Below are 27,348 nucleotides of genomic sequence, written 5' to 3' on the forward strand. Positions count from 1 at the left end.
AGCTGTAGAGGGCTTATACAACAACGCCGTCCAAGCCACAAAAGCTTCACCCACCCCGAAGCCATGCAGCACTTGAAACAGGTACGGCCATTCCAGACTACCAAATGCTTTTTCTATATCGACTGAGAAAATGGCAGAAGGTGCCGACAGACAGGTGTCAACACCCAAGATATGTAGTAGGCGTTGCACATTAATAGCAGTGTTCAGTGTTGGAATGAACCCCGCCTGATCGTTGTGCAATAAGTTCACCATACATGGGAGCAATCTAGTTGCCAAGATTCGACTCAATATTTTATAATCAGTTGTGAGCATAGAGAGCGGGCGATAAGCAGTCCTGTCCGAAGGTGACTTCCCTGGCTTCAGCAACTGTATAATGATGGCTTAATGGGTAGAAGCAGGGAGCACCCCCATAGTCTTCGCCTCATTATAAAGAGCTACTAGTTTAGGGGCCAAGAGATCAATATAGGTCAAATAAAATTCGATTGGCAGGCCATCAGCCCCAGGTGTCTTATTCCTCGCAATATGCTTTATCGTTCCCCTAACCTCGCTTAGCGTGATATCCTGACCTAAAAGATCGGCCTGTGATGTATCAAGGTGCAGGAGCCCCGCTGCAACCAGAAATGCTTCAAGGACGTTATCGTTCCGCGTCGCACTACTCTAATAGAGGTCCTTATAATAGGCAAAAAACTGATTATTAATCCCCCGCTGGGTATAAATAAGTTCCCCCTTTGGGCATATCAACTCTAAAATGACCGTCCCTCTGCGAGCAGGGTTAGCTAACCAAGCTAGCAACGCCCCTGATTTATCTTATTCTGCGTGCGCATGCTCCATATATTTTTTATAATCATAACAGCATAATCGTTCAACCTGCACAGCTATTCCCTCCTGATCATCATTGCAAAGAAAGACAAAAGTACTGCACAAATTATAAAAAAGTAACATTTTGACATTTACATTAAACACAGAAGGGGAGATCTACAAGGAAGTGCCGCAGCGTGGCACCGCAAGCCCTTTGGCAGCGCCACGCTGTGGCACTTCCGAAGCACAGGGATGCAAAGTATTTATAAGAATATGTTGCATCTCTTTGCTTCTCCCTGAGATGGCGCACAAACTTCAGCCATAGCCTGGTGCAGGCAACCTTGCACTATGGTGCAAGGATGCCTGTGTCGTGGGGAGATTGTTTTTGTGCAGGAATGGGCACCTTCCTGCACAAAAACAATCACTACAGGCATCTTCCTCTTTCAATGCGTGCTGTAGAATGCAGCACGCTTTTAAAGAGGAAAAAACGAGGAGAAATGAAAACATTTCTCCTCGTTGCACTGCGCTACGCCACCTCTAGGGTAGCGTAGCATTCAGACGCATCTCCAGATTTACGATTTCTTGTAAATCTGGAGATGTGTCTTGTTCTATGGGTGTTGCGTGGGGAACACCCACAGCAACACCCATGGAATGCCCCTTCAACGCAAAGTGCTGCGTGTAAAGGAAAAGTCACGCAGGGTGGTTTTTCCTGTCCTTGTAAATATGGAGGAGCCCCCTGCGCCGCTAGTATGTCACAAAAAGTGATGTACTGGTGGCGCAGGGGACTTGTAAATCTGCCCCTAGAATATGTAAATGTTTGTGGTTGTTACCTGATATTAGCTGATGTATCCTGTGCCTACTGAATAAGTATTCAATTTTACAATTTGTGTAATACAGTGCTCGTGATAGAGTGCCTAGTGCAATAGTTTACTAATTCTCCATAAATGTTTCCAAAAGACCCAGAATTTGCATATTTTTGTGTCCAATATAGTTCTGTCATTAAACAGTTCCTCTGCATGCTTAGCTTCGGACTTTCTTTTAGGGGAAAATTAACAACACTTCTGAAAAATTTAAGGAAGCACACAGAAACAGTTATGTTGTATCTGTTCAGTTCCTCTGGAACAAAACTACACATGGTAATTGCACTTGCAAGCAGATCCCTGGTTACCTTCAAATGTAAAAGGCTGCTGTTGATGGAAAAATCCTTTCCTGTGAGCAACAGAAAAACACAAGATAGTTGAGCATATACAATGTGTTATCCTGAAGAAACCTAAACTACCTAGGTTACAAAAGGCCTGTGTTCTACATGCTAATATTTCATCATACCCGCTAATGCACTTAATGAACAGACAGTTACTATGCTGTCAAACATCATCGCCTGTATTGTATGCAACATTATATAAAGATCTATGAAAAAGCATGCCACACATACCGTCCATGTTTAACTTCTCCCCTTCACTATTGTTCTGAAATTCAACTAACAGAAGCGACTGCGACAAACTAGTGCAGGTGGGCAGATACAGCAATTTCTCCCATGTGTTCCTTCTCCAACCACAAGGGTTCAGTTGCTTGTCTGTGAATCTGTGTTTTGGCAGCCAAACTCTGATTTCTGTTTCAATAGCGACCTGCTGCCCCCACAATTACACTGTAGTCTGATTCTCACTGTGCTCAATTTGGTTTCCACTTATGAGCCTTTTTCCAATAGGACAATCCACATCACCAAATTGAGGCGAGAGGACAAATTGTAATGATTGGTTCCACTCAGGAGAATCTGGTGGGAACCGCTTGCAGTCCAAGCCCCAGACAAATACGTTTCTTGATTTCCATAAAATAGATACCTTCTGAAAATAAATTTTGCGATATAAGACATAAAAAAATTGCATAAACATATATATAGTTGATGAAATCACAATCACCTTTGCAGTGCAAACACTATAAGGGGCATATTAGCAAGCGTGTTTTCACCATTTTAGCAGCCCTTTTCAGCGCTAAAGCGGCGATTTCATTATAGCGCTATCATCAAGGCCTCGTTAACATGCATTAGCGCATGTTATCTTGCGATATAAGCCGTTTTCGGGATGCATCACAGGCCAGCGATATATATCGCTAATTAGATGCGAAGTAGCCGTTCCTTACAAGAACCCCATTAAGTCACAAACACAACTTCGCTGAATTAGCAACGCGGCCCTGGACCCGCGAAGCAATCAAAAAAGTCCCGCTAATCACGGTTATCACTAGAAATTTACACCTGAAAAAAAGCTGATTTACCCATCTCTTCAATGGAAGGTGGATTGTCAGCTTAAGTACACGCTTGCGTATCAGCAAGCATTCCAATATCGCAGGTAGTTTATCGCAGGATTCATACTGCTATCGCTGGTTTCCACCGATTTCGCTGGATTTTGCATCGCCTGTGAGCGTCGTGTTGATAATACACCGCTAACAGGGCGAGAAAATCCATCGATATGCGGCGATACAATAAAATGCGCTAGCCTCGGTTTGCGATGATTATGGCAGATTGTAGATAACATGCCCCTAAGAGTGTTAACAAAAGAAAACAGTGACATGATTTGAGAAGTAGGGTGGTGAACATATCTAAAAATAAAGAAGGAGCCATGCAGTGTCGTTAGTCAACTCTAAAGGACACATAAAAGACAAGAGTGGTAGTAATGTATAGCAGATCGCACCTCAGAAAACAATATATAATCGGAATGGGCAATCGAGATATTTTTCTTAGTTTACCTAGTACATCAAAGACAAAAGAGCAGTTTGTTTGTGGTGCCACTCAGGAAGACAAATGCACCTTACTACCTTAGGTGCACAAATACACAGATCCTGCGTACAGTCACTATGTAAAGCAATATGGTATACAAGTATCCCGGCACTCAAAAGTAATATCCTGTTTTTTCTATGTGCAACCGTTATAAGCAAACTGCATACAATTTATGTTAATATGTCACTGGCAATAAACAGAGATGGATTTATACAAATAATGTTTCATTTTAATTTAAGAAGACATTGTGTAAAACATCACTGCTTTCCAAAAAGACCATAAAGACCCATGTCCGAAGACAGGCATGACATTAAGGAGACGATTTGTAAAGGGTATTTGCAGCTTTACAGTCTTGATCCGAATGCACAACAGCCGACACGTGTTTCGCCACACCAAGTGACTTCCTCAAGGCTTTCAAAAAGTATTTTTATTCTCCTGTAGCTATAACGTTCCTAATGTTCCAAGGTGATTAACCCAGCATGGTCCAAAAGTGACCAAAATGTTCCTAGTTTAATAGCGATGTCCGTTAATTACACGAGTTAAGATATCGGAAATCTATCCTCACAGGTACTGCAACAGGTATGAAACAGTTTTATTAACAATAAAAAGTATAGAAACATCTACATTTTAAATTGAATGGTAAGGTTGCAGCTTTTTAAAATGTGTTTTTATTTTTAACAGACAAATTGAAATGCTAGACTCTAGCATATTACTATATATTGTTTGTTCCTAATGTATCCTCTATTTGTGTCAGTGCATACTATAGCCTTATAGCCCGCTGTAGTGGGCCATTAAAGGCACGCTCCAGCATTAAAGGCCCTCGCCTTCTGCTCGATCCTTTAACAAGGGAGCGGGCCTTTAATACCCGGTATGGCCAAGCTACGGCAGACTATAAAGCTATTAAAACATTCCACCATTAGAGGATAGAATGTTCTAACAAATGGAATAAAGGCCTCATGGAGCCTGAGCGGATTAAATCCCATCGGGCTCCAACAGCAATTAGAAGCCTTGAGCACTCCATTGTCTTCAATGGGGCTCCCAACATTCCAATGTTATATTATAGCCTTAGAGCCCGCCTTTGCGAGCTTTACTGGCCATTAAAGGCCTGCTCCAACGTTAAAGGCCTGAGCCGAAGGTGAGGGCCTTTAACAAGGGAGCAAGCCTTTAATGGCTGGTAGAGCCCGTTATGGAGGGCTCCAAGGCTATTAGAACATTCTGCCCCTAAAGAGCAGAATGTTCTAATTTGTAAAACAAAGGCCTCACAGAGCCCGAGGAGATTGGAATCCCCTCAGGCTCCATGAGGCCTTTGTTCAGCTGTGAACAAGCATTGGAATGTTAGAGCTCTGGGCTTCTACCGGCCATTAAGAGCCCGGAGCATGCCATTGTTTTCAATGGAGCTCCCAACATTCCAATGTTCTAAGGGTACTTCAACTACGTCCACCAATCATCTCTACTATTATTAGCTGTATTTGCTTTGATCCCTTGAATAAAGCTTAGCATACCAACTTCATTTTTAGGCTCCAAATCTTTCACACAGAGCATTTTAAAATTGACAGTTTTACAATTTGTTTATTTACATTTATATATTTTATGAAGCAGCTAGCACTATCTAATTTTCCAAACTGTTTTACTTAGTTGCATCTCTGGCCCTTCCTATGTTCATTTTACAAACATGTTGCTTTTCTCTTCCTTATGGCAGGTATGTTGAATTGATATTGCTTCTTTTTATTCATGACATTTTAACATATCCAGCTCCTTCTTTGTATAATGTTTGATAATTACTTTTCTGATGAATCAAAGGCCTGAAAGCCCAAAGTGTGCTTAAAAACTCTGTGGATTAAAGCACTGAAGCCATAGTCCCCTCTACATCTTGGAGGCAACACACAGCTTAGCAGCCAAGTTGTTCATGAACCCGGATAAGACAGAGGTGGTGGCTCTAACCATAGAGGCTTCACCCTGGTCAAGTATTTTCTGGTGCCAAGAGCTCAGTACTACCCCGACACCAGTACCAGTTGTAAAGAGCCTTGGCATCAAACTAGACACCAACCTAACTCTAAACAATCAGGTGTCAGCGGTAGTGGGGAGCTGCACAGGTCTGTTGCGGCAACTCCGAAAGCTCTGTACCCTGCTGTTATTCTCTACCATGCGCACCGTCGTGATGGCCCTAATTCTGTCACGATTGGACTACAGCAATGCAGTATACACGGGGCTCCCTGACAAACCCCTGGGGAAACTCTAGGTGGTTTTAAATGATGCAGCAAGGCTGATGTTTAAATTACCAGGAAGAGCACATGCTACCCCCCTGCTAAAACAGTTACACTGGCTCCATATCAAGCAGAGGGTCAGGTTCAAGGGTCTGAGCATTGCGCATAAACCTAAACATGAGTGGCTCTCAAATACATCAAAGATCGCCTGAAGCCCTATGTGCCTAGACGCCACCTTCGGTCATCTGAGGCCAGCCTGCTGGCCTGCCCGTGCTTTAACAGAACTACTTTGGGGGGACGGGCTTTCTCAGTTGTGATCCCCCAGATCTGGAACAAGCTTCCGGACAATATGCGTAGGGAACCCATGCTACTTCCGTTTAGGAAAAAACTTAAAACCATCCTGTTTACTGAGGCATTCGGTTAAATTCACCTACAGTGCACTGACTACACTTGGGACTAAGGGACTCTGGTCCACGCTACTAGCGCCTAAAGACCTTTGGTAATTGGCGCTCTATAAATATATTCTAACATTAACATTAACATTAACATGTCACGTGTAACACATTCAGCCAATCCTGGCTTTTTAGCCTGCAAGTTTGCATGCTGGGCTTTTGAACCCACATGTACAGAATTAAACTTGATATACAGGGCCCGATTTAGAGTTTGGTTGTGTAGGAGCGGGTGACACGCCATGGCCCCGCTCCCACACTGCCAAAGAGGGCCGTCGCCCACGCGACAGATTACGAGTATCATCGTGGTCTGGCGGGCAGGTGGTGTGGCGGTCCTGCAGCGGTGCAGTTTAAAGGCTCATATGTGAGACTTAAACTGCACCACCGTGGGACCGCCAATGCACTTTCCTGCATGGCATGGTCTATGGTCTATGTAGTCCATGCCGTGCAGGAATAGGGTACATGCACACGGGGAGCCCCAACATGTAGTGCCCCCTTTTATTCTCCAGAACCAGCAGTTTCATGGAGTAAGTAGCACCACCAAGCATATTGCAGCCCTCAGACCGCCTCGCCACTGTAAGGGATCTCTGGCAGTTGTGGCGGTGCCATGTCGGTCCTACCGCCCAAGTTGTAATCCGGCGGTTGGACCGCCATTGCATCGGTGGCTGGACCACCACTGCTGAGCCACCATGAGTTTGGCAGTCCTCAGACCGCCAAACTCATAATTAGGCCCTAAATGTCCTAGAAAGCATCTTTTTGTTGGCTAAAAAGGCAACACTGCCTTAGCAGCGATACCATAGTCATTCCGTTAAGACAGCAGCTAAACTTACTTCGATGTATTCTCAAATGCCAGCCTCACCTGATGAACGAGATCTTCACTGCCACAGATTAATTTTAATTTTTTCCCCAAGGAATGTGTCAGATGCTTCATTTGTTAATATATGATTTTGCAGGTTGGTTTTCTGTGGGCTGGCCAGTGTTTCTCAGTGTTACACCCAACATCAGAGAAGAAGGAGCTATGAAAGAAGACTCTGGGATGCAAGACACTCCCTACACAGAGGTCAGAGACAGTTATTTTTTAGTCACCTTGGAGTATTCCTGCCTCTTTCTGTGCTGTGTGGTCAGCATACATTTATTTTCCCAATAGAATCTCAGAACTTACATAAAGCGGAGTGATCTTATTAATTTGTGTAATGTTTAAATTGGGAAAATAATTAAAGGGAAACCTGTAATGGAGTAGACAAGATATTGGAAACATGTGATTTTACCATTGTATCTGTTAAGGGATTTCCAAAATCTTTTACCTCTTGCATGTGCTTTGCACATGCGCAAATAAAACAAAATGTCAAAAATTAACAACTCCAATGGTTAATGGGCCCACATAGGTGCAACATAGGTTATGCACCACTCGACTACCAGTGGCAGAGCTTACACATTTGGGCAGGTGTAGGCTGACTTACTGAGGGACATATTTTCTGATGTGCTTTCACATGCCTCGCATATACCTTTGCATGATCAACACAGTTATAGCCAGGTGCAGAAGTAGACAGTGGCTCAATGCAAATTGTGATCTTGACCTATGCTTACCTTGTCAGCTCCCAGTCTAGCAATGATGAAACATCATGTGCTTTGCTCTGCAGTTTTACAACTACACTGTGTTTTTAAAAGCAGTGCTTCAGTAAAAAAAAAATGCAAAGGTACTACGTTTTTCTTAGATTCTCGCCACCAGTGTTCTGTCTGCCTAAACTCCCTATCTGTCAAAGTCCCACAGCCTCTGGTGCACATGCCAATCTATTTTACGCATGTGCACTCGCAAAGCTGTGTTTTTAATCTCCATATTTTTAAAAGTAAGGCTGAGCTCACACACAAAAACATTCCCCAAAGCCCTCCAGGACTGGTGTTAGAATAGTAAATCATTCTATCTTCGAATACTTGGTGGTTCTATGCCTCTTCTTCATGTTCCAGGAGAGGCACAGAAATACAAACGTACAGGGGGGCACAGATAGGTGGGAGAGGTTGGCTGTGTTGTGTAGCCAGTCTATCATGGGCCCAAGTGCAAGGAAGGAAATGGCCACCCTGGCTGCTGTTTGAATTCAGAGTTCAGTGGGACCATCAGGCCTCTGGGCCCCAGTGCCACTACACCTGCTGCACTGTTGAAAGAAAACACACTGGAGCTTGGTTGGCTAGATGACTGGCACGGACAAATTCTGGGATTGCGAAACACTAAGGGGCACATGCATCAACAATGCCATTTGCGATTCCTTATTAGCGAAAAATAAGGAATCGCTAATAAGGAATAGCAAAAGGCCATGCATGTAGGAATCGCTATTCAAATAGCGATTCCTTAACTTTCCTTAATTGCTACTAGCAAATTGCGAGTAGCAATTAAGGAATGCCATCCCAATCATTCCTATGGGCCTCCAGGCCCATAGGAATGAATTGGAGATTGCATGAGCAAATAGCGAGTACCAGTAGGTTCTCGCAAATTGCTCATGCAATTTCAAGGGTGCAAGGGTGTCAAAATGACACCCTATTGCACCCCTGAAATTGATATGTGCACATATGTTGCACACACACATGCTCTAAGGGCATGTGTGTGCGCAACATGAAACTTTGAAAAATGCACAAAAGTGCATTTTTCAAACTTTTAGCAAATTACCATGCAGTTCATCTTCATGGTAATTTGCTCCCCTATTAGCGAATTCGCTAATTTTTTAACTTTCATGCATTGCATTTAAGGAATCCCAAATTGAGATTCCTTAACTTAAGGAATCTCAATTTGGGATTCCTTAAATGCTATCGCTATTTAAGGAATCGCTATTTAAGGATTCCTTAAATAGCGATTTTTGCTTTTGGGTTGATGCATTGGGATTGGGTATTTTTAACTCAATACCGGGAGCTATTAGCGAATCGGTATTTTACCGACTGGATTTTGGCTTGATGCATGAGGCTGTAAGTCTCCAGTGCTTAGTTTGTAATAGAATAAGTGCCAGTGACCAATGTTTTGCTCAGAAGTCTGCAGTTGGTGTTGATGAATGTTGGTTATGCTGAATACCCTAGTTGCATTAATAGTAGTCTTGATTCCACCTCATGTCACTTTCAACCACCACCAGGCACTCCCTGCTTCTTTATCTCTTTCATCCTTACGTTGCTTCTTCGTCACTGTTTTCTGTCTGAGTGCTGGTCTCCAACAATGAGTGCTGGTGGGCCCCACCTGCGACCACCGGCTCAAATTAAGCATTACAAGGCTCTTTAGTTTTGATTCCACCTCTCTTTTTCTACCTACCTGCACTTTCTGTGTTTTACAGGATCATTTCATCCCATCCACTAATTGTTTTCCTACTTTTCTCTTCCTCCTTATTTCTCAACTTTTGCCTTTCTCCCTCTTGCTTTGGGTTAAAGTGTAACAATTTAAAATAAGCCCCTTCCCAAAAATTTGTGTAGTGTCACCAGCAACCACAGGCACAAATAGAGCACAACTTAAAAATAGCTAATAAGTGTTTTACAGGAAGTTCTCGTTAAAGCTTGTCATTAGAGAAGCACTGTTAGCACCCTAGTGAGTAGAAGCCAGCAGTTGAACTACGGGAACACCCTCTACACTGGGATATCCAAGCAACTCACCCGAAAACTACATCCATGCAGAGCTCAACAGTCAGAGTCATCCTCAACCTCCCTCACAGAGCTCACATTACACCACACCTCAGGGAGCTCCGCTGGTTCCCGATACACAAACATGCTAAGTTCAAACACCTCACTCACATTCAAGGTCCCACTCACCTGAGCAGTTGCATCTCCTTCCTCTAATCACCTAGCACCAGCGCTCCGGTGTTCTATTTACCCTAATAGGTTTTATTCGCATGTTTATGGTTCCAGTGGCATGTTCTTTTGATTTAGCCAATTGAGTTGCTCAATAAACTGTACATACTTAATAAACAACAACAAACACCACAGACACCTTTTGGTGCAAAGGTGTGTGTGTGATGCAAGCATATGTTTTGTACTGGGAGTATACCCTTTCAGTGGAAAGTCTGATGCCTTTTTTTATAACATTCCACCGATTGAATATGTGCTGTACAGTGTTGTGCAATGTGTGAAATGTTTGTAGAAAAAACAACACTTCTCCAAATGTGCACCTGCTTCAAGGTGGAATTATTTTTTGATGCGGAACCCAGTCTGGCTATCTTAGTATATCATGCTTTGCTTAAAAAACACACAGGTGCTTGCGCTGTAACACCCAAGTACAATCCACCTAACAACTCCTTGACGCAAAGTTGCGCAAAGCAGTGCAAAGCGCAATTTGTGTCAAGAAAATGGCGCATTTCCCAGTGAAAATAGCTTTTGCAATCTAAAGTAAATCCCCTTCCCAGACTTATTACCACTTGGCATGACTTTTGATGGAGCAAAGTCTTAGTAAATCTGCCCCAAGTCTGATACAATAAAGCAAATATGTATTACAGTATGAAGATTGCCGCACATATATTTGAAATTCACTACATTGTTTAGTCGTTTGAACACTAACAGTGTCACTTTTGTATATGCTAACTTCTTGTATACAGAGGCTATCAGATTGGTAATGTGAAGTGTAAAACTGAGTACCAATTACGAGCTGAGATCATATTGTATGAAATGCACACGTGCCAGGCAATTTAGCACCGGCTGCAAAACATTGCTTTTGCACTCATTGGTGGGTGCAAATGTTTTGGCGGTGGCACAAAATTGACTGACATCTATGAAAATTACCTCACTCTAGTAAATTTTGCATGATTTATTCACTTTTAAAGTTGGTGCAAGGAAATGGAAATATTGCATGGGTTTAGCTTCTTCATATGACATAATCTCACATCATCACTACCAAAGTACAAGAAAATAACTACATATACAGCCTGAAATTGGAAGGCTTCATCTGTCTAGGAAACTTTCCTTATCACTTCTTTTGTGAATAAAATGTGCTTGTTTCATATGCTTTCACAGAACACCCTTGTGGAGCAGCTAGAGCTGTGTGCAGACTACCTGTGGAAGTCGGAAAGGTATGAGCTTGTTGCGAATGTGAACAAGCCAATCATTACTGTGTTCGAGAAGCAAAGAGACTTCAAAGTAAGTTCCACAGAATTATTTTTAAATAACAATATTCTGGTTTTACTTTCGCATCTTTGTTCCTGAAGATTGAAATGTATATATTGTACTTATTAATCAGGGTCCATGTTAGATTTTCTGTACATCCACATAAGGCAAATTTATATTGCAATGAATCTAGGTAGAACTCATGCATGTTTTGGGTATCATAAAAATCTGACATGAAGTCGGTTCTCTTGCTCTGAGTCAAAAGTCTGAATAAGAGAAATATGTGCTAGTACGAAAAAATGAGTACCAGTGGGCCCTACCTGCAACCACCGGGCCAAATTAAGCACTGTCATTAATAGTGGTTAACAATTCTCCATAGAGCTTTAGCTGCTGTTAATTGCCTGTCCCATAATTATGGATCTGAATCAAAGGAGCACAATGAGGTTAAGATAAACTAACATTTTTTTAAGGCCCAATAGCATGTGAGAAATAAGACTATTCATACCCATCTTTTAACCTTTTCTCACACAAGCCGACAAATAGACAAAGTGTTCCTTCTTTAGTCTCTCACTAAAATTAGAATATAGAAAACCAACTTTAGATAGTGAAGGCATTCTGTGAATTTTTAGCTGCTGAGCAAATGACAGCATTGATAACATTATTCTCATAAATGGTATGATTTTTCCACCACAGTGCACTCAAGCTGTAATTCCAAACAATCAATGAATCAAAATAGCTGATGTTGATTAAAGTAATCTTAAAAACAAGAAACGCTGGAAAACATAAATATTTGTTTTCTATATAAAAATCATAATTTAACTCAAATGATGATTCATGGAAGCAAGACTGAAATGTCAAAGTTAATTAACACGTAAACATCAGAAGTAGCAAAAGGCCAGCAATCTTCAATCACCCAAATGTGATCTTGTCTTGAGAAATAACTCAAAGCTCATGCAAGGGAATTCTTTAACAATTAGATCAAAAAAGATTGGTCTTGAATTTCAATAGCCAAATGATAGCAGTAGCTTTAAACGTTTCTTCCTATGAATTTCCTCGACATTACAGTAATTAGAAAAAGTGCATAGAAGAGTGTGTAGGGGTCCCAGCACAAGGACATAAAATATGCATATCCCTTGCTGCACTACCCTTAGGGAAACTCATCATTCCAGGGAGATGCCCAGATCTAAAATGTACCACAAACGAGTGAATTCCCCTAAAGATGTCTTAACAAGTACATGAGCCTTGGCCATTTCCCACTGTTGGGAAGTCACAAACAGTACAAAGTACAGGTTTTACTTTCATACAGAACAGCTGAGGCCCGTGCAGGTAAGAGCGGTGGGGCAGTGCGGACCGTTTGGGGGGGGGGGGATATTCGACAGACGACCACGAGGGAAAATAAAATAAAATAAATGTAATAAAATTAAATAAATAATTATTTTTTCTTTGTCTTCATCTATCAAACTCCCCCTAATTCCCGGCCCTACCGCTCTTACCTGCACAGGCCGCGGCTTATACAAAGTAAACAACCTTTCAGGGTAACTAAAGATTTAATCATGTCCAATTTTTCCCTGCTCAACCTGGATGTAATGCAACTTGGGGTAGAACTAGGAGAGTTCATCTGCAGTATAACTATCAAAATAGATCCATTTAGTGCAGCAAATTGATTGAAAGAAGCTGAGAGTTGCAGCATGAAAGCGGCATGCTTTATCTTGTCCTCAGTATATTGTACAGCAAGCTCCTGATGTACTGAAAAAATCACCGCTGTCTGCGGAAAACAACATGTGCAAAATACACCTCCACTTGTATGCTACTGGGGTTTGTATACCCCCAGATACTATCCCTGTACATGGCTACTGGAGCATCATATGCCACATAGATTTTACGCATGGATGGTTCATGCATATTCCCTTAGTTCTTGCAAAGCTCAGGATACTGCTGTTTGTTGCTGCCAAATATGTATCTGCCCCCCTAGTTCAAGTATGAAGATAAGGTTGCTCCTAAATAAGAGAAAAACAAACTCTCTCACCTTGTGCTCCATGTGTCCTAATACATTTAATTCTCATGTTTTATTGTTCCAGCGGCATATTCTTTGATTTAGCCACTTTTGTTGCTACATAAACTGGACATAGTTAATAAAGAAGAATGGCATCATACAGATACAGTAAAATTGGACAGCACAGCCTAGCAAATGCTCAGCTTGTCCAAGGCGACCAAAAAGGGCTCTCTCTAAACCATCAATATACAATGAGAAGAGGAATAGGGAAAGCAGGAGCGCTTGCATAGATATGGGCTGCGAGAAGACTCTGTATGCGAACGTTGCAGACACCCGACGGCTGGCTTCCTTCACCTAGCGTGGCAATGCCCGGGCATATACAACTATTGGGTGGCGGTCTACCACCAGATAGTGGGGGTGACGGGGGTGGAGCTGGCTCCGGACCCGGCAGTGGCGCTATTGGGGCATTCAAGAGGTGTACCAAAGGCGGCCAGACGCCTGGTTGATATGGGGATGCTAGTGGCGAAACGACGAGTGGCGATGAGCTGGATGCGTGGTCCCGTGCCCACGGTGGAGCAGTGGAAGCGCGATGTGCTGTACTGCTGCACCCAAGCGGAGAGGTTCAGCGAGTTGCTGCCGCCGCGTAGCAGGCCTAAAAACTTCTGGGAATTGTATGAGGACTACCTGAGCGGGCGGGGGGCTGCAGCGGGAAGCCCGGATGGGGGCCCTGACTCGGAGGTGGCAGAGGAGGCAGCTCCCGTAGGAGGTGTTAGTGCGGGTGACGCTAGATGAAGATGAGTGGCGGCTGAGTGCGGGATGCGAGCGATACTGCGACTGCCTTAGGACCTCAGGGGTTTGGTTGGGGAGGGTGGGTTAGGGGAGTTGGGGGAAGCGTAAGGGGAGGGAGGGGGTTTGGAGTTTTATGGCCATAAAAAGAGTGACTGTCCCCTAAGCTTTGGGGAAAGGAGCACGTTAAAGCCTGACCGCAGACAGGGGGTCTGCCCCGCATGCAAGCGCTGAACTGGAGGGACACTCGGGAAGCATTAGGTATTTATTCAGTTTAGCACGGTGATGCCCGGCCTCCGGGATGTGGGATAGCCGTTATAATCGATTGCGAGATGAGACAAAAGGGCGGGCCTCAGGTTGATGGCACTCGGATATGTATATTACTGTTCCTTGTTTGCAGTCAATAAATACATTTATAAAAAAAAAGGAATAGGGAAAGCACACGCCCCTTTGCCCAACCCCCTTCCTTTATGGCTCAACCAGTTTTGTGCATTTACCATGAGGCGACAGGGAACTACTGATTTGCAGAGAATACAGCCTGTTACTAATGCTGCCATAAGCTCCATTTCTCTCAGCCTCTTCTATAATTTTGACCTGTCGACAAGCTTGAACACAGTCAAAAGGTTCCTAAGTGTTAGATGGATACACCAGTTTTTAACTTCTACATATTGTTATAATCAGGAGATACAGAAAAATGCATTGCTCTCTGGTTCCCAAGCCCCCGCAAAGCCAAATCGGCGTCTGGCATAACTCCTACATGAAGAGATCTACTAAAGACAGCATTTTGGACTCCCTCATACATTCTTTCAATGGAAGACATTTTGAGTCTTCATATTAGTAGATATCATCCTGCTTCAACTGAGTAAATACAATCTAGAAGAATTTTATCTAACAAAAGAGTGTGTGACAAAATATTACCATATTGTGTGCATTAGTATTGTAATAAAATTGTCTAACTTATAAAAAAAAATTGTTTTCTACTTGATTTTTTTCATAAGTGTCCATGTAGTAATGGCATGACCAGACCCATCCCAGATTTTCATGAACCTTACTGATTGTTTGTGAATACCTCTTTATTAAATTGACATGTATGTTTGAGTTATCAACTGAAAAAATACACATAAAGTCAACCACAACTCCCTCCTCCCCACCTACCCTGGCACCACAGGATTAACACGTAACACATGACTCATCAGTGTCATTCATACACACCAGTATTTGTGCTCCAACAGTATATCTATCGTCAGACTATCAGGACTCATAACTAATTGATAATGAGTATTAGAGCACCACAGAGGATAAAGGGGAGACCAGTACCCCCTAAAAGTAGCGTAACTAGATTCAGTCCGTAGTACGCTGTGTGTCTATAGTAGTAAATCATCTGTCTTAGACTCCACCACCCTCAGGAAATACGTCTCTGCTAGCCATCACATCCCCCTTCACACACCTGCCATGCAGGACATGCAGAACAACAACAACAACTAGGGACCATTTGCACCACTCAGTATGCCATTCAATGATCCATGGTGCAGCCCATGTCTTCAGAACTTCATCTTCTGACCAAGTCCAGTGCCAAATCTATAACGTGGCAGACAGTTTGAGAGTTTATTGTTCACATTAGGATCCCCAAAAGACAGACAGTAGGACTAAGCAGGACCACCCTTCCCCCAATTTCAGCAGTCTTCTAATATTCCTATCCAGTGTGGATGGATCACTGAGCATGTCCAGACATGTGATAAAGTCTCCTTGTCCCTGTTGCCATCTGGTGCACTGATCTGCTGCACCCGGAAATATCCTGGCAATCCTTGCTGGGGAAAAATATATCTAGCGGAGATTATATATATGAAGATATTATGTAGTGAAGATAATTCATTTGTCAGTTTCATCATGCACTCACATGTCCTACTGACACCAGTGGGTAGCGTGCACCTTGCCAATCATTGTATCACTCTCATATGCAGAGGATGCCCACATAACGCCAAGAGTTCCCACTATTTGGCGTGGGTCAGAAGTACTCCATTGGTGGCCACGCTAAACCCAAGGATATCCATAATAAACCAGTAATCATCACTAAGATGCAAGGGCCAACATTATACAAGGTATAGCCATGCCATGGGTGATCACATTATTTCTGGAATTACCATAATCATGCCAGGGCTTACCGTATAGCAAGAATTAGCACCATAATTACAAAGATGCCCAGGATTTGTCATGCTTGACACTAGCATGCAGTAGATGTTTACAGTATACATGGAATTACACCTTTTATGCCAGGACCAACTTTAGGCCATTGGTTTGCTCCATCATGCAATGGATGGACTCAGTATACTTGCAGTTATTATCATTGTATCTGAGGCAACATTAAACCTGAGTTGTGAATAATTGTGCCAAAGATACACGCAATATGCCAGACATTACCTCCGTGATCAAAGGTGGAAATCATCATGCCATACATGCAAAAAGTATGCCAGGAATTACTAATACTTTGCCTGTATTTTACAAAATACAAGTTAAGTGGTTTGGAACACAGCTGTCAGAGTTGTCCATTAAGAGTACCCACAAAAAAAACACTAAAGCTGGCCATGCCCCTGCTCAGGCTATACAAATACAGATTCCCTCCTTGGCCAAGGAGTAGTTCCGGTATTAAATGGAGGAAAAAGAGAAATGCTATGATGCATACCTGGGAGTCTCCCACCCTCCCCTTTCAAAACTCTATTCTCCCAGACTTCACTCTATACTTCTGGTTGCACCTTATTTCATCAGTCCTTCATGTTGAATATTGCAAGCACATTTTGAGAACTTTGCACATTTCCTTCCACACCAGTCTCCCTGGTTTCTGCCCTCACCTAAATGGCACAAAAGTTAGTTAATTTGCAACTCATAGACTACCTGGAAACGCTTAAGATTTACATCCACTCCAATTTGATTTTAGTCCACGGTATTCTACAGGATCCGCCCTTCTTGAAGTCTTGGAATTTATCAAGTTTATGCTTGGCAACGGAAATAACACTGTCCTAATTCTTCTCGATTTAATCGGAAGCATTTAATACTGTATCTCTTGATATTCTACTACAAAGCCTCGCTGACAACGGGATCCGTGGCTGTGCTTCGGCATAGTTTCAGTCTTTTCTAGAGGACAGGCAACAGTGCTGACAATGGGCTCTTTCAGGGCAAGAGAAAAATACACGAAAGTATGGGGTTCCTCAGGGTTCTCCGTTTAATCCCACTGTGTTCAATGTTTACATGTTCCCATAGATTGCTCTTATCAATTCATTTGGTCTTTCCACTGTGTCTTATGCTGGTGACCCCCAACTGATTCTGTCTTTAGACAGGAACTCCTCTAATTCAGAACTAGACTTTTAAAACTGTCTCTTCCAAGAAAACGGAAATCATACATTTTTAAAATAATAATCATTGTTCTAACTCTGATTGGTGGCCTGGTGTACTTCTTAAACTCCTTTCCCTCAATGATGTTGCCAGGAATTTGGAGGTTAAATCTGGGAATGACTTATCCTACCACCACCAAGTTGCTGTAGGCTGGGAACCCTGTTTTTCAGTGATTAAATCAAACAAAAATGTTTTGAGTTTCTTCCACTGATGGCAAGACAGACTATATCTCACGCATTGATCAACTCCTCTATTGATTATTGAATTACTCTCTACCTTGGCATCTCTAAACATTGAATCAAGAAACTTCAAGTTGAACAAAATGCTGCAGTCCAACATGTATTTTAACTTCCTCGTAGGAGTTCCATCTCAAAGTGGCTAAGGGAACTCCACTGGCTCTCGTTGAAGAAGCATGGAGAAGCAGATTTTGTTTAAATCACTCACCATAGTCATTAGAGTGCTCCATCAAACTGGTCCGAAATTTCTCTCAGACCATTTCATTCCATAAGTGCTTTACAGAGCTCATAAAATCTGCCAACACCAAACTTTTAAGATCCCCAATTTTAGGCTGCAGAGCAAAGAAGGTAGATCTGTTTTTTTTCTAGGCAAAAAGGCCTGGAATCAGCTTCTTCTATTTTGAGACAAGATGAAAACAATACTACCTTTGGAAAACATTTTAAGACCTGGCTTTCTTCAAGTCCTAATGTGATTGATTCCCCCCAAGGAGGCTTGAATGGTGCTTATAGATTTGCTGATCTAGTGCTTAGTGGCCCATTTGGGGGTAATTATTGCACTCTATAAATGACCATTTCCGTTATCTATTTATTCTGTTTGTTTCCATCTAAACTCTTAATCCCTACTCTCACTCCCATTATTTGCATTTTTGTCATTCAGGCTGAATTATGCCCCCATGATTTCATCTGAGAGTTGCATTTTTTACCTCTCTGCCAAGGTTCACATATTCATACCACTTCTTCATTATTTGCAAGATGTTTCCAATCCTTTAATTTCTTTTCAATGTGAAAGATTGACTTTCCTATGGATGGAAATACAGATTTTCATTAGTGATACCGAAATAATGTTTCCCATCTGCTGCTTCCACACAAAGGCCCTCACTACAAGGTGTGAAGAATCACTGTGTCAACCCTGACCAAGGAAAAACTAATATCACAAGGAGAGATCTTTCCCTGATAGAGTTATTATCTGCACATTTTGAGTTATGCAGGTCACAGTGGGCGATAACAGAGTGTTAGTGCAAGCTTGCCCTATTTCTGAGTGGTAAATCTTGGCATACTAGGATTTTTTCCCTGCAGAAATTTCGCCAGGTTTTACCTGGAAAATGTTGGATGAGGGAATACCAGCCAAGCAAGTCTGTATTTGCACCCACCTTTTAATCCTGATTCATACACAAATGCTTGTCTGCTCGCAAATTATTATTTGCCCCATTTGTAGTGAGAGTTCGATTAGCATTGTTAAGATATCTGGAGCTAGACTTCTTTTTCTTGCTTTGTGTTATAAAAATAATTAGTTGTAACTCACTAGCCATTTTGAGAAAATATTAAAGACTGGCAGTATTGAGAAGATATATATTTTTCAGAATGCATATTTTAACCAAAATGTTTGTTAAAGAATACACATTTTCAGCTTCCCAGCCAATTAATAAGCCAGTCGGTGCATTATAAAACATTTTACAAAGTACTTCCTCTGTCTTTTTGTTCCCAGAGATTGTCTGAACTTTACTATGACATACATCGGTCATATTCAAAAGTTGCTGAAGTTGTGAATTCTGAAAAACGTTTATTTGGACGGTACTACAGAGTGGCCTTCTATGGACAGGTAAATTATGAGACACAAAGGCAAGTTTTACAGTATATTGAAAGCTTTGAAGATTGAGTTGGGTTGGTGGCTCCGAATTTTCTCAACCAGTCAATTACTTAAGATGAATACGTGGTTGATGTAATGTCAGCTGTGGTGATGTAAGCTGCTGAATCAAAAGCCATCATGATGGCTGCCTTGACTTTGACCTATGCTGCTAGTAAAACTTATTTCGAATTTGGCTGACAGGGTGCTCAGTCAAAATTGTGGTGGATATCTCATCCGCCAAATTACAAGGTCATTGTTGGCATTGGCATTCTTAATAACGCTGATGTTGATGTTGAACCATGTGCTAAAACTGTATAATGTATGCCAAACTCTTAATATGGACCAAATTCATATTTCTGTCAGAAGTCTGTCATGTTTCGAATGACCAAGAATGGTGACATTGAACTGCATGGTGACCTCAAACACATATCCTTTCCATTGTAAAAAGTATGGCCTTGTATGTACAAATGAGGTAAAACAGCTACTGAAAATACCAGAATACAAGGACAAATCCTGGACTGCAAAAGCTACTCTTGAATGAACTGAGGAAACACTTGTAAACTGTGACCGTGCACAAATGGGGCTGACCAGCGTTAATTTGTGGCCAGTCTCCTTTTATGCTTCAAACTACATGGTGCACAAAATATGCCTGCCCTATGCAGCAACTGCAGATTGTGCACACCATGAACTTCTTAGAGGTTGTCTTGTAAAGCTGAAGCCCCACTGCTTTAGTCTGCAATGGACACCATAGTGGACCTAAACAAACATATTGTAATTTCTATATTAGACGGTTATTGTTCTAAAATTTCGTAGATTCAAAATATGAGTATTATTGTGTTTTGTCTAAAAGAAAAAGTTGCTCTCTAGCATGTAATTTGCGAACTGTAGTCCAACAAGCAACTGTTTTACCACTGAACATTAAGATCATGTTAGTGAAAGGGATGCAGTGCAGCCTGGCTCGACTCTCAGGCCCCTGTCTGACCATGTAGAGGGGTACAGGAGAAGGTTGAAATAAGCCCCCTACCAAGTGATAGCTACCTCTTTCTTCCCCAAACCACTCTTCCCTTCCCTGCTCTGCATAGGACCCGTTAGACATTTACTAGTGGTTCAGATCAGGTGGCAAATATCTGTGTTAAACCCTAGGAATAGATAATTCATTGTGGAATCCCAGCCAGTAAATACTTTTCCTGGGGTTCAACTCATAATTACACGTTACTACCATAGGGTACCACATCATACCAGTATTTATGAGTGAGAGGTTTCCACCTCACTAGAATTGTGCAACTTGTATTGGGTCCTAAATAGTTGGACCAAAGCTTCAAAAGACAACATCAAGGATATCTTTGGTAAACAGAATTAAGCTGTGGACAAACATGTCTACATGTAATCTTCCACCAGTGCTGAAACTGAGGGTATGTGCGAACAACACCACACAAACCATGGAATTAGCTGATCTTGGGCTTTGATATATATTGTGTTAGCAGCAGTAGGTTAGGATAACAGTGGCAGCTCTCTGGGTATTGGACAGTTGAGCCCATTCACACTGCTTCCCCTTTCACTCCCTCAGACCAACTGTTAGTGAAGAGCGACCCTAGGAAAAGTTATAGGCTAACTAGTCACAGTTAACATTAACTTGAAGTGCCAGGTATCCCAGAGTGCACAATTGTACAGTCTTCAAAGAGAGAGTGAAACCACACAGGGCCTGATTATGAGTTGGACAGTTAATGCTGGCCCGTGCGTTAACGCCCTGTATAACTCAACTCAACTTTCATTAAATTTCGGCAGGTCAAACCTGGTGAAATTTAATGGGGGGAAAACCATATGGTATTAAACATATCATGTGGATTTGAGTGGGTTAAACACTAAATCCGCAATGTATTCCCCAACAACTCATAATAGATAGTTGCTATTGATCATGTGCAATAAATACCACTTATACTCATAATCAGGCCCTAAGACTCCTTCACCTATAAATCAGGCAAGATCATTTTTTTCTCTCCCTTGTATGTATTTTTTGCTGGTGATGGCATTAGAGGAAATTTGCTAATAGTTGTAAGTTCTTTGAAAATCTATAATCTTTTGTAAAAGTGCAAAAGGTGGCTTGCCAAGAGGAATGCAGTGATTTGGATATCTTGGGAATGCAAATGATCCATTTTATTTGTCCGTGTAAATTGCTAAATGATGTGAAGTACCTCAAAGGCCTATAGATTCCCTGTATAAATTATGACCCTCTCACCAAAATTGTGGTAAGGGGATTTAATATGGTCTGTGGACCAGTAATGACCAAAGTGTTACATCTGTTTGCAAAGACTGGACTGGTCCTATTGAAGCTAAAATCAGTGACTTTGTCTACTCTTTAAATACCGCACATTAGAAACCAAATGTTTTAAGAATTATTAAACTATTGCAGGTGTGCCCTGTCCGTCTATAATCTTCGAAACAGTCTTACTCTCCATCTCTCGGTATTTTCTGATAAACAGCAGTTGCATGACACCAAGCAAACTCTGTTCCTACACAGCATGGTTCAGACCCTGCATTGGTTGTCATAATAACATTGTAGTGATTACAGATGTGAGGTATTTCTTCATCCTGATTCAGTGGTGAACTTGGACTTCTCCTTTATGCTGCAGTGCCAGACCTTTACTGTCATATACCTGCACCCGTTCAAGGTGGTTTCAGTATCTCCCATGGAACAGTAACAATGGGTGAGACTAGGTAACATTTTGTCATCATCTGTGTTAGTATTGGGCGAGATCCTCAGAACTCTCTTGTTATTTACTATATTTTGCAACGCCCTCCTACCTGTATTCCAGACTCTAAGGCCTATCATTGAGTTCCACTTAATCTCTGGGTCACAGGCCCATGAACTAGGTTCATCTAGGGAGCAGAGATACACCATTCTTTAGCAAAATGGATGAACCCTACAAGGTTAGAAGTAAATCTAAGACAGCAGTTGTTCTGTTGGAACAAGATGTTTTGAAAATGCTCTTCTACTCCCCTCTTTTTCACCATATTCTTTGGAAATCAAAATCACCAATAGAAGCAAAGCAAAATAATCAGAGGTTTTCTGGAATGATGGCTTGACCCCAAAACCCAAGATAGGAGAGTTGTGCAGGGTTGTTTCTACAGCCTGACCAGCTTAAGTGGCTTCCCTTTTTCCTGTGGAAAAGTGCAAAGACGTACAAGAGTTTTGATTATTGTAAATTTTAAAGTGCAATTTCACTTTATTTGGAATTGCCTGCCAACAAGAATTAAAAGCTCCATGGGGATTTTGGAAAGGCGGAAACGTGATCCACTGTCACACTTTTTAGAGTCCAAGTTGCACTTTAAGTGTGTCTAAACAGAAGACATTTTTACTGATAAGCAAAATCTACCTGTAAAATTATGGACATCCTTATAGATTAAACAGATATGGACTGCTGGATATCCTACATTCCTGTTTTGAGTAGACAGGATTTGTGGTCAAGAGTACCTCCACCCTGAAGTGAGCAGCATGCATAATGTGTAAAAGTGTGTTATTCAGAAAATCTCTCTCATAAAAGTAATTTTAGATTGTTTGAAGTCCTTTGATCACTGTGGCCTATGGTGCAGCCAGATAGTTTATTCATAGCACCTTGTGTGATGTGGTATGTGATGTGAACCTTATGTTGCAAAGATTATATTAACTGCAGAACTAAACACAATGGTTCAACTGAATAAGAGCACTTTTTACAATGGAAAATTGAGGCCCTTCATTTTAGGCACTCTACTATTTCTTTATGTATTTTATATACTTCCACAACTCACATCAACAATGCAGAGAGAGACAATAATTTGCCACCATTAACTACCGCTAAGCCACATGAGCCCCATTTTACTTGAAAGGGCACCCTGTCTACTTTAGGCCAAGTGGGGTATGAGTGGTTCTTTAAATGTGTGCTAAGCCTAGAATTTCTGATGTTTAACAATTCTTCAGGGAAATATTTACCATATCCAGGGAAAGAACAAGAAAATCCAAAACAACCCCTTGCACTTTAACTGTTGATAGGATTATTGGATGAACCTTGTCTGTGGTCCATTTGGCTACTATCCAATACTGTCAATATGTATGTTGTCAGAACCCCATTCGGAGGGCCACAAGGCATGCCGAGGTTACTGGCCCAACTGTGGGGCTAATGTCCAGAGGCCCGACCCGCTATGGATTCTGAGCAACTGGGCCAAGTACCCCTTTAGGACTTGACTCTCAGGGTTAGCTCAGTCCGAGTGATCCAAGACCCATTGAGGGGGAGTGGAGCAGTGGATACAGGGGAGTGAACACAGGCCCACAACGCAAAATGTGTGCAGCAATAAAACCTAGTTCAACCAAATACTCACTTTTATGAAAAATTAGAAGTATTTTATTTCTATCGCTACTATCACAAAGGAAAGATACAACATTCATAAACAACTACATAGCCCCCTTCAGGTTAGGGCTCTAGTGTTTTAGGTAGTTCCCTGTCCTACTCCCTCCTTGCTTCTAGCGATAGTGGTTATTCCTCATTCACTATTAGTAACATCCAGGGTAAGCCCTACTAGAATTCCGAGTCTCAAGAGTTCACTCTGTGTCAAAAGTGTTCCATTGCAGGCAAGTTCCCCCAGGGACACCAGGCCGGAAATCAGTCTTACCTGCACCTGCAGAATGGGAGGTACTGGAGTTCCTTGAGTGCACCCCCTCCCCAGGTGCTGGAGCAGCAGTGGCTGATTCAGGTGAGTTCACTGCATGTGGCCTAGGAGTGCTGCACTCGTTGGCCGTCAAGCTCCTCACACATGGTTTGTGTTCCTGCAGCGACCGGAGTTTCCACATGGCTCCTCCTTGCAGAGTAAGTAATTTTGTCTGTCCCACGGTGGGGGAAAGATGGTGAGAAGTAACCGGTGCAGATCCCTTTTCTTGGGGGTTCCAATGGTGGCCTCACTCCTCCAATGACGCTCTTGATCAGTACTCATGTCTTGCTAATCTTGGTGAACCACCTCTGGCATACAGGGTCACTGCATCCCTGCTGTACATGGACCCTATTGGCACAGCAGATGCCTGCATGGTACCCCATCCTGGCATACAGGGTTGCAGGCTCTTCACTGTACACAGGCACCAGCCAAATTGGCACAGTGCTGATTAGAGTTCACATCGCAGTAGCCCCTCCTGGCATACAGGGTTGCCGACGCTTCACTGCACACAGTGATAACCATGGCTCACTAAATGGTGGCGCTCCTCTGGCATTCTCTGGGGTCACCAGCTTTGTCCTGCACTTGGGCAACTATCCAATCAGTGCAGCAGCTCCTTTCCCACACCTTTGAAAGCAAGTCCACTCAACTAGGTTCCCCACTGGCACTTGCTCCCTCCAACACTCTCCTGTCCCTCACAGGGCACACCAGTCTTGGCAGTCAGACAGGCGTAGGTGCTCCAGGCTTCAGGGTAAGTGGTTTTGGATTGTCAGGGGGATGTCCCCTTCACCAGCAGGGAGACGAGCAAGCCTTGGCACACAGTCCTGGTCACAGTCTTACAGAGCTTCTTTTCCTCACATAGCCTGGCTGGCTGCTTGGCAGTCGACTGTTGAACCTTGACAATGTTTGGGGTTTCAAGGTTTCCTTCTTGTAGTCCATTTCCAGACATCACATCTGCGTCTTTGATGTTTATGTTGGGGGTCTGCCCTGTCTTCCTCTAGAGAGCAGTCTCTCACAGCAGGAGTGGCTGGCCCCTTCCTTGAGACCTCTCTGAATCAAAGAGCACCCTTTGAAGTGTATGGGAAAAGTATGGCTCTCCCCTCTCTAGTGCGTGCATCTCGCTAACAGAAATGCATCAATACACAATTCTGTATGGGGGATTCCTCTACCTCCTCTCTCAATGTGTCATCATGCAGCCCTGGGTCTTCCAAAAAGACAGCTAGACCCTCCATGTATTGTACCATTTACAGGCAGATATATACCCTGAACATGCATTTAACTCACACACACACTGAGCAGTACTTTATCCACCATGTAGTGTACCACTCACAGGCACATATATACCCAGCACAGGCATTTAATCTGCATGCACTGCACAGCACTACATCCTTCTGTCAGGATCTCTTACCTTGTGCCAGAATTTTTCCACAGAAGCAGATGATAGCTCCCAAATCCCCGACGCGGTTGCCAAATCAGATTTCTGAACTTGACACTCACGGGGGGGAAAGGGGAATTGGATAAGAAAAGAGAGACTGCTGCACGTTTAGGAACTGCCCAACTTCTTCTATTAGGAATCTTCGAGTGGAATTCCCTCATCTGGAAATAGATTGTGAAGTAATCGGGCCGGACCTGCAGAGGATGAAAGAACAAACTTATGCCTCCAAATACATTGCCCAACTAACTCCCTCCCTTCACCCTCTGGGAAACTGGTGGCTACCTGAGGAACACTGCAGGCTTGCTTCTCTCTTACTGATAACCTTTGACTTTTATAACGTCCTGAATATACCCATAAAAACGATAATAACCAGAAGACTTTCCAAAGGAATGGAAATAGCTGTCAATTGTTCAAGTAAACTTCAAAGGATACAGTTCCAGCGGAGTTAGTTCTCACAAGAACTAATTCGTCTTACTTATTTCTGGTAGAATTGTAGTTCTGGAAATGATAGACTCCTCAGGGAATACTTCGAACTTCAAAGACCTCTTCAATCCTGACGAGAACTTCTCTCAGGGGAAAACAAGATTCAAAAACTCTAAAATCGTTACTGGGAACAGCGTTCCCGATGTGCACATCCTTCCGCAACAGCAGGAGAAAAAATCATGAAGATAACAAGCTGAAAATCTCTTCAGAGCAGGAACAGGAAACAAACGTTGCTCTCAGCCGAGAACTTCAGTTGAAGTGCGCGGCTTGTAGGGAGCTCGCGCTGGAGATTCGCTTGGGCTTGAGACCTTAGCCCAGAGACTAGAGCGCTCAGATTTCGCTCGAGGGTTGCCGCCATCTTGGATTTCCTCAACGCCGGTTTCAGCAATCAAGAGGAGCAACCTCTGCATTAAGATCCACAAGTGCTGCAATGCTCTTCCATCCCTGGAACGAGGAATCATTCTTCTTCTTCTTTTCTTAGGGGAGGGGGTAACAACGGCTACTAGTGAGTTCTTGACAGTACCTCCCTCTAAAGATCGTCCCACCAACCTTGGCTTGTTAGGGTGAGTGTCATGAAATTGTTTCACTAATCTAGCTGCGTGTACACTATCTGCTGATTCCCAAGATCTTTCTTCGGGGCCATAACCTTTCCAGTCTATGAGATAATGCAACTTTCCTCTCTTAACTCTTGAGTCTAAGATTCTTTTAACTTCATATTCTGGATGAGAATCTATTGTGACTGGATTCGGTGTGGTAGTTAGTCTGACATTAGTTGGACTCTTTTTTAGGAGAGAGACATGAAATACTGGATGAATTTTCATTTGAGGAGGTAAGGTAAGTTTAACTGTCACTGGATTGATAATCTTGTTGATCTTAAAAGGGCCTAGAAATCTAGGTGAGAACTTCCTGTTTCCCTTGAGATGTAAATGTCTAGTGGATAACCAGACCAATTCTCCCTTAGAATAATTTGGATTCGATCTTCTTTTTCGATCAGCATACTTCTTGTAAGTCTCTTTTGCTAAGTTTAAATTTTTTCTGGCAGACTGGTAAGTTTCTTGAATCTTATCTTTAAGATCTTTAATTGCCGGGACCTTATTTTCTGACCTACCCAAAATTATATTTGGATGTCTTCCAGAGTTCAAATAAAATGGAGAAAACCCCGTGGAAGCATGAACCACATTGTTATATGCGAATTCGGCTGTCCAAATGAGGTCTGGCCATTCGCCTTCTTGGTCTAGAAGGTACAGACGAAGATATTGTTCAATTTCTTGATTTACTCTTTCCGTCTGACCATCTGTTTCTGGATGATAACTTGTCGAGAATCGGGAATCAATTCCCAACTCCTGCATGAAGGCCCTCCAAAAATGAGAGACAAACTGGGTACCACGGTCAGAAATTACAACTACTTGAATTCCATGTGCTCGAACTATGTGTTGAGAAAA

At 42.5% G+C, this 27,348-nt stretch overlaps 1 protein-coding gene across 8 annotated transcripts in view; it reads left to right on the forward strand.

The window, feature by feature from the left end:
* DOCK10 (dedicator of cytokinesis 10) overlaps window positions 1–27,348 on the forward strand; it is a 1,791,775-nt gene that overhangs the window by 1,584,904 nt on the left and 179,523 nt on the right. For all 8 annotated transcript variants that reach the window (XM_085634396.1, XM_085634392.1, XM_085634394.1 and 5 more), the window contains 3 exons: window positions 7,175–7,281; window positions 11,193–11,315; window positions 19,171–19,284. In XM_085634396.1, coding sequence (XP_085490522.1) covers window positions 7,175–7,281; window positions 11,193–11,315; window positions 19,171–19,284 — 344 coding nt within the window. The remainder of the gene's footprint in view (window positions 1–7,174; window positions 7,282–11,192; window positions 11,316–19,170; window positions 19,285–27,348) is intronic.

The sequence above is a fragment of the Triturus cristatus genome, chromosome 11 (genome assembly GCF_964204655.1).
Source record: "Triturus cristatus chromosome 11, aTriCri1.1, whole genome shotgun sequence".
NCBI lineage: Eukaryota > Metazoa > Chordata > Amphibia > Caudata > Salamandridae > Triturus > Triturus cristatus.